This window comes from Marmota flaviventris, chromosome 12, assembly GCF_047511675.1.
Source record: "Marmota flaviventris isolate mMarFla1 chromosome 12, mMarFla1.hap1, whole genome shotgun sequence".
Taxonomy (NCBI): Eukaryota; Metazoa; Chordata; class Mammalia; order Rodentia; family Sciuridae; genus Marmota; species Marmota flaviventris.
In genome coordinates this window covers 3,304,895-3,313,515 of record NC_092509.1, presented here as the reverse complement: position 1 = coordinate 3,313,515, position 8,621 = coordinate 3,304,895, and the positions used below count along the sequence as shown (strand labels likewise).

General features: G+C 43.8%; 1 protein-coding gene across 1 annotated transcript in view; it reads left to right on the top strand.

The window, feature by feature from the left end:
- Nucleotides 1–1,306: 1,306 nt before the first annotated feature.
- The window catches only part of LOC114081242 (brorin), a 155,861-nt gene continuing 148,546 nt past the window's right edge, over nucleotides 1,307–8,621 (top strand). The window contains exon 1 of the mRNA XM_071619694.1: nucleotides 1,307–2,002. Coding sequence (XP_071475795.1) covers nucleotides 1,307–2,002 — 696 coding nt within the window. The remainder of the gene's footprint in view (nucleotides 2,003–8,621) is intronic.

Sequence of the window (8,621 nt, the reverse complement as noted above, 5' to 3'; positions counted from 1 at the left end):
GTGTATGTTGGGTGTCCGCCCCACGCGCTGGGACTACGCCCTGCTGCTGGGGTGAACCCTCACTTCCCCGCAGCCCAAGTTTGTAAATATGGGAGGTTCGACCCGGGTTAAGGTCGGCTGGACCCGGACTAGGAATGAGCAGAGAGCGGGTATGACAACCCTAATGGAGAGGGTTGAGGGGGAGGAGGACAAGCGCACTGGAGCATTTAGAGTGGGTGGGCGTTTAGGGAAGCCAGGTTGGGTTGCAATTGCATAGCAGTGATAGGGGTTTTCTATGCTCCTTTGGGTGGTAGAAACTTTGAGACCCAGAAAAGTTGGTTGGCATCCCTCCAAGTGATATACTCTTACCCTCACTTTGCGTGCTGGAGCCCATGCCTCCCCCACCGTCCACCTCGGTGTTTCTGGGCAGTCTATCACCAGGACCCCTCCCGGATAAAAGCACTTCCAAGACTGAGCGCTATGGCTGGCTACCCAACCTCGCATCACCGCTCTAATCGCCGGTGACGGGTTGGGCACCGGGGGCTGGCAAAGGAACAGATGCCTTGGGAATCCCCGATTCCGCTATCCCGGAAGGGTGAGGGGTATCCTTCGGGGCAGCAGGGGTTAGAAAAGATAGAAAGCCTGTGCTCCCCAGACGGGAGGCATTTAAGAAGTTACGAATGAGTCACGGGGTCTAAGGAGAAGCCTTGTTAATCTGCTCCTCCCCCCTTTCCCCAGTAGAAGCCCTTAGGGCAAGTAAGAAAAGGTTTGCCTTTAATCTTCCTGCCCATTCAGTGTCCAGCTCCACTGCAGAATTTTCCATTTAATAACCTTGAAGAAATACGGCCAGGACCTAGGGAGGAACAACCAGTGTGCCTGAATTATATGGTTTCTGTATGAGCTTTGCAAGGCGGGCACGGGCCGGCTCGCTGCATTCCCTAGCTCCTCAAGCCGCCGGTGACAATCTCCAACACTCTTCACCACTACAGAAGACCCTGCCGGCAGGTGTATTTCTTGGACTTCGCTTCCAGTGTATTCCTCCACAATTTGCGATGTCTAAGAATCCCAGCTCTGCACTGACTCTAAGCATGCTGCCTCTGTCTCCGGCGTCCAGCTCTTTAATCTAGAGCTATGCTGGAGCCCGGGCAGCACCGGGCCGGGTGGGGGCCGCGGCGGCCGGGGCACGCGCGGGCCGTGGGGCTCAGTTGTGCTGCTGTTCTCTCCGCAGGGACGGCGGCTCCCGGCTGGCGGCGGCGCGCTCCCGGGCTGTGAATGCGACTCTCCCTGTGTCCGCACTCCCCGCCCGCCCGCCGGGACGTGGTAGAGGATGCCCAGCTCCACTGCGATGGCAGTTGGCGCGCTCTCCAGTTCCCTTCTGGTCACCTGCTGCCTGATGGTGGCTCTTTGCAGTCCGAGCATCCCTCTGGAGAAGCTGGCCCAGGCACCAGAGCAGCCGGGCCAGGAGAAGCGCGAGTACGCGTCTCAGGAGGGACCGGGGCGAGTGAGCGAGCTCCGGCGCGCAGCGAGAGACGAGGGCAGCAGTGCCCGGGACTGGAAGAGCAAGAGCAACTGTGGGTTCTCCAGCCGCGAAGCGTGGAGCAAGCAGAAGCAGGCCTGGGGTGTCCAAGGCGGGGGCGCCAAGGCCGGGGACTTGCAGGTCCGACCTCGCGGGGACACCCCCCAAGAGGAGATCCCGGCCGCAGCCGCCCAGGACGCGATCAGCCAGGAACTCGCGCCTACACCAGAGCTGCTTGAGGAGTACGCGTACCCAGACTACCGAGGGAAGGGCTGCGTGGACGAGAGTGGCTTCGTGTACGCTATTGGGGAGAAGTTCGCGCCGGGTCCCTCTGCCTGCCCGTGCCTGTGCACTGAGGAGGGGCCGCTGTGCGCACAGCCCAAGTGCCCAAGGCTGCACCCGCGCTGCATCCACCTCCACAGGAGCCAGTGCTGCCCGCAGTGCAAGGAGAGGAAGAACTACTGCCAGTTCCGGGGCAAGACCTATCAGACTTTGGAAGAGTTCGTGGTAAGAGGACAGGCGACTTTGCACTTTCCTGGAAGGGGTGAAGCAGTTTTTGTTCTATGGTTCCCTACTATTAAGAGGCAGTTTTTGGTTCTCATGACCCTTTAACAAGACCTCTCTTTTACAGTGTAGAGGTAACACTTCCAAGAGGATATTTGGCCAATCCATATTGAGTGCCTAGATATTCACTATAAAAGGGTTTCATTAGAACGAAGCCCAAGGTAATGAAGGGAACAGCTCCAAAGTACCAACTGTACTTTCAACGTGAATGTATGGCTTCTAAGAAGTACTATAGGTGAAATGCTCAACCTGTTTTCAAACAGGGTAATTTACTATGACACTTGGGATATATTCTTAAACTAACAGCTGATTAACACACACACACACACATACACACACACGCCATTTCCCTAAATTATTTGTTTACGGTATCATGCAAATGTTCTAAAAATTAAAAGAAAAAGAAAACATTGGCTAATTAGGCTCCAAATCATACTGGATGGCAAAATCACAAAGTCCAGTTTATAGTTAAAAATGGTTTCATTTCAGAAGAGTAGCAGTAATATTCACAGTACTAGTCATGGCCCCAATGTTTCTGTATTGGGCCCCAGGCTATGTTTTTCATATTCATTAGTTTATTTAAATTTCATATACCATGCTAGAAGGTAGATTATTGCCTGTTATCTCCATTTTATAAAGAGGAAACTGAGACACAGAATATTTAAATAACTTGAAGGCAATGAAACTATTAGAAAGCAGATCCATCAGTTAGAACTCTGCAATGCTACTCCATAGCTCACGCTTTTAACCCTTACTCACCACCTTGAACCAAAAGCCCAGCCCTATTGAGGTGTGGATTTGCTTGGAGGTGCTGCCCAGCATGCATGTGCTGGCCCTGGGTAAACCCTCCTCCGCTAGGGGACTCTGAGAGAACTCAGCAGATGTTCAGCATTTCCAAACTCCTCAAGGTAGATTCAACCCATGACTGGCCCTGGTCTGGGCCCCTTGACTTAACAAGCAACAGATTTTTTTTTTCTCGCCTGCAGAGGGCATACTGGAACCTACAGCCCCTAAAGAGGAGTTTGGAAGGCAGGTAGGGAGGAACTCTTGAGGAATCTGTGAGAGCTGCTGATTCCAGGGCACATTACTGAGTTGTAGCAATGTGCTATCGAGTTGTATAGACATGTAAAGGCAGAAATGACAACACCATAGATAATGTACAAATATGGAATGAGTCCTGGGATTTAGAGTCAGGAAACATGGGTTTCATTCTGGCTTGAACACTAGGCAACTATATTACTAAAACAGAGCACATGTCCCCTCTGGATTTCTTTTCTCACCTCTGTAGTGTGAGGGTCAAGCTATCAGTAAGGCTCATGAGTATAGTTTCAGACATAAAATATTTAATTACTTACAGTCTTTGGCTTCAGCTCTTTAGAGAAAGACAACTCTGGTGAGAATTTCCTATGAACCATCCCTAAGTGATACATTTCTGAGTCAGGAACTCTTCTCTCCAAATCCCTCCTGTTGGTTGGGAAGTCTGGTGTATACTTCTTCAGATGTTTTGGTCACTACACAAAATATACAGGCAAAAGCATCCATGGGTGCTAAGGAGCCTAAAGAGGCACCTTCAATTTTGCTGTGGGAAAGTATCATAGGTACTGGCTCAATAAAACAGTTCTCTTATAAGTAGTTGACTTTCATTAAGATAATCAAACTTTTATAAGGTCAAAGATAGGCAACTGTTCTTAAATTAATAACATTTGTTGTTTGCAATATTTAGTGTTCCACAGTTTTTTCTTATAAAGTTTCCATAAAATAAGCTGAAGAATTACTACCACTTTCATCTAAAGAGCCCAAATACTTCTCAGAGTGGCCATTCATCCCGGGTAGAAGGAAAAATTGAAACTTGTTTTTTGTTGTTTTTTTTTAAACTCATGGCCAAGAACAGCCCTAAAGCTGTCTTTGCCTCTGGGGGAAAAGAATCTCTTCTTTGATTTCTGTTTGCAAAAACTGGTAGTCAATACATAGAATGTGTTTTTCAAACTCTGGGGATGGAAGATGATATTGACCAAAGAGGGACTGGAAAGATTACAATCTTATAAAACCAATAATGCTGTTTTTAGAGTATTAAGTGCATCTTTCATCTTCAAATGACATTTTATTCTTAACTTTCATCCTAGGATCCACACATGCTTGAATGTTGAAAAGTTATTATGAATTTTTAATTATATGCTTTCTGCTTTCTCTTACGTACACTACAGAAAGATATTTTTGTATGGTGTCATGTTTTCTCATTTCTGTTAGTATCAGGTAAATTTCTAGGTATTTCTCTTACGTAGTGTGGCTTTGCACATACCACGTAGTGTCTCTGTTTTTGTTTCCTACAATGTTGAAAGGAAAACCCAGCATTTTGATGACAGGTGTGGAAAAGACGAACGCAGAAGGAGGTAGGGCCAGCTGTAAGTCCATGGGGTTCATGGGGTGCAGTAAAGGAGATTTGTTGTGATGCTGAGGCCAGACCAAAGCAATTGGTAACATGCCTGCTCTGCGTATTGTGGGCTTTAGAGAGAGATAAATTGTAGGTCTGCAGTTTGCACAGCACAAAGTATATGGAAAATGAAAAAGGAAGCATTTTCTATCAGAAGTGCTTTGAGCTACTCTGAAGAAAATGTAATTCAAATGGAGATTGTGGCACAATAAGGTCATACTTGGAACAGTGTTTACCTTGGCACAGAAGGAAGTGAGAGAGAGATGGCACCTGGCTCTCTTTCTCTGAGAGATGAACAGCCCTGCAATAGTCTATTCTCTACTTCCTGAGAGGAAATCACTGCTGATGGAGTCTGGACCCACCTTGACTGTGACTGAAGTGAGGAGCAGATAAAACTCCTGAGCTGCTGTTGCCTATGATGTGCAGGGCATTTGGCCCCAACAAAAGTGGCTTCTCCGTAGCTTCCTGGATTTCTGAGTCTTTGGGCACATAAGCTTTCTTGCCACTTTCTGTGCCAAGTATTGTACAGATTCCAAACCTGTCTTCCCTCTTCTTTCTGGATTCTTTTACTCATCAAAACTCCTCTTCCTTTACAGTCTGTTTAATCTCAGCCACGTGGGTAGAAAACATCACTGATACAACAAAATGCCATTAAGTTGCTAGTAATAATGAGTGTAGCATCCCCATTCATTAGGGAATGGTTGTAACTTAATTTGTGAGTCCAAAGAAAAATATAGATAGTAGCAGAGTTTTTTTCTCTACTAATTCTTAAGTGGTACCGAATATCTTATTCTTCAACCTGTGCCACCAGACATCCAACTTTGAGGAAGCCTGTTCATTGGTTTATATATGTTTTATAAATAATTCATATCTGTGCTTCCTAGGATATATTGACTTTCTAGGGCTTAAATAACAAAGTACTAAAATCTGGGTGCCTTAAGCAACAGAAACTTATTGCCTCATAGTCCTGAGGGCTAGACGTCTAGGATCAAGGTGTGTACAGGTTTGATTCTTCCTGAGTCCTATTTCCTTGGTTTCCAGGTGGTTTCAGTGTCTCTATCTGTTTTTCCCCCTGGAGATATGTCTGTGTCCAATTTTTTTTTATTTTTTTTTTTTTATTTTTTATTTTTTGGCTAGCACTGGGACTCAGGTTCTTGTGCATGCTAGGCAGGAAGTACTCTACCATTGAGCTGTGGCCCAAACCCAAGCTTCTTCTTCTTCTTTTAAAGTCACCAAAACTAATGGATTGAAGCCAACTCTAATGATCTCTTAATCACCTCTTTAAATAACTTGTCATATCCCCAAGTGCATTCAGATTCTGGGGTATTTAGGGGATAGAATTGCAAAATATGAATTTGAGGGGGACACAATTCTGCCCATAACGTAGGGTGTCTATGACCAGAGTTGACCTTGTAGAAACAGACCCAAGGAGCATTGATTGGAGAAGGATGCACTAGTAAATATGAATAAAAGGAAGAAAGTATTTACAAAGAATGCAGAGAGTGAGTGGTAATGAACTCACTGATGAATATAAATACCTGAATGGCCTCCGATGCATATTCAGTTTCTGTGTCTATTCTATTCTTAGTGCTCCTTTTGGAATTCTTATATTACTTATGTGAATAGATCCTTTTATCATAGATAACTAAAAGGTGAAGGAGGGAGGGGGTTATTGAGCAGTTTTACATCTGCCCTTAATGATCACTATTCATTCCACAAGCAAATCAAATTTGAAATTCATTAATAAAAGTACTTCTATTGTGATCAAGAGAATAAGTTGTTCCCGTTATGAGAATTATGGTCTCCTGTTGGATTGTGAAGTTTGAACAGGAGTCTACAGCCTTGTTTCAGTGTTTTATAGAATCTAATGAAATTTGTGCTTTCTGAAATAAGGCCTTACAGGATAACTAAATCATTATGTTCCTTTGTGTTTAGTTGGGGTGGTATCAGTTCAGGGTGTCAGCAATGGTCATCAGAGCTGATCAGAAGCTCTTGATTGAGAATTGTATAAGACTTTGAAAAAAAAAAAAGAGAGAATGAATTATTAATAAGTGCGGCTTGCTAGACTACCTTTCAAAGCTTGAGAAATGTTGAAAGGGGTTCTGGTGGACAAATTGATCTGGGACCATAGAGAGCCAACTGCTCTCCCATGGCTTCAGTGTCTGACTTGCCATTAATCCCATTGCAAAATCTCATTTCTGGACTTTTATCAATGAAAAAATTATTCTCACATGAAATTTGGAACCAAACCCTTCATCTAAATAGATCTCTATTAAAACTTTGAGATTGTGCCAGTAAAGAGAAAGACATGATTAATCATACTTTTCAGTCTTTATATTCTTGTGGCTGATATTGCTGAACCAAAAATAATGTTATTATTATCTACCTTTACAAAGTAAAATGACTCAGTTTGTATTTAGTTTGTGCCCTTTTCTGTGAGACAGTCTAATATATGTGCTGTTGCCACCTCTGATTTTGTTCTGGTTAAGATTTTGCAAATGCTGACTTTCTACCTAAAGCCATTTAAACAATCACAATTTTTTAAAAAGAAGGAATCCATTTGGCTTGGCTTCTTTGGACTTTTCAATGTGTTTCTAACTCAGGTGGGGGCAACATAATCTTAAAAACTCTTACTTACATGCCCTATGCAATGTTTGGTGTATAAATACAGTCTAGCCTTTTCTAATGGTCAGAGGAAGCCAGTATGTATCTAAAATTTATTATGCATTAGCTTATTTTCCTTTGTCAATTTGTAGGACAGATTGATGAGCTGGTGGTATTTTCTTTATTTTGAAGGAAAGAAAACTAAGGTTAAAAAGAGTCGAGTAACTTGATCCTGGTCGCACAGCTAATAAATGGTAGAGCCAAGATTTGAGTCCTACTCTGTTGAACTCTGACAATCCTACTCTTCCAGCTGTTCCACAGTGTCTTCATGATCATATGCTGATGAAGCAGCAGTTTGTGTGTGGCAAAAAGAATAGTATTTAGTATCAGGTACCTGGAAAAAAGAATACTTCCACAGACTTGGAACATCCAGCCCATGTTTCTATCCAAGAGATATTCAGTGGATCTTGGATAAGCTTTATTTATGTGGATTTATATCATATCTGACTCAGGCTATCTAGAATAAAATAAATGTCTATCTACTTCAAAGTATGAAATATTGAGTTGTAATGATAACAAACAAATTTGGTCTTAGGTGTTCCTCAAGGACAATGAGGAAGGATTACAGTGAGCAGTGTACAAGAATGTGAGATATGAAGAGGTAGATAGGACCTCAGTGAGATCTGAAGAGGTGAATAGGACCTCAGAGGTGACCAGACCTATCTCGGGCCAACCTGTGACCCAAGAGTCACATCTGGCCTGAGAAGGTATTCCAAGTGCCCATTATTTACCAGATGAGAGGTTCGTATAAATATGCAGATTGTCTATTTCTTGTGAAAATGGTATTACTCCCTGATGGCAGCCGTGTACCAGAGCTGAGCACTGGAGAGGGCATTTGCTATGGAGCTCTCCACTTAGTGGTCATGTGACTCCCCCTTGAATCTGTTTCTTTGAAGTTTCACCCTAGAAAATAGGAAATAATGTCTTATTCAAATCAGACAGCTAGCTGGTAGGCAAAGGAGGTTTGGGATCTCCAGGTTCAGTGTTATCAAGTCCTGTCCCCTTCACAGATTTCAGAGAGTGAGCTTTGGGGACTTCAAGCACAGGGCATTTAGAGTCTAGAGACATCAGTATAAAACATCACTCTCCATCATTCTGTGCCTCTGGGAAAAATTTTAGAGCTTCACTGTTCTCATTGTTTTCTGGTGATATAACATAGGTAAAACCTGCATGTCTCTTACATCATAAGAAGCAAATGAGATATACTTAAGAGCAGCCCACTCCGAGATCTGATGTGAACATTTAGGAGAATGTGTATCTGTGAGAAGTGATGACTGTACCCTAGCAGTCTGGGGCTCTAGGAGAAATATCTATAGATACCTTCTTCTTCAGCACTGGCTTATTTTTTTTATTATTTTTTTTGGTACTAAGGGTTGAACCTAGGGGCACTTAACCACTGAGACACATCCACAGCCCTTTATAATATTTTTTTTATTTTGAGACAGGGTCTCACTAAGTTGCTTAGGG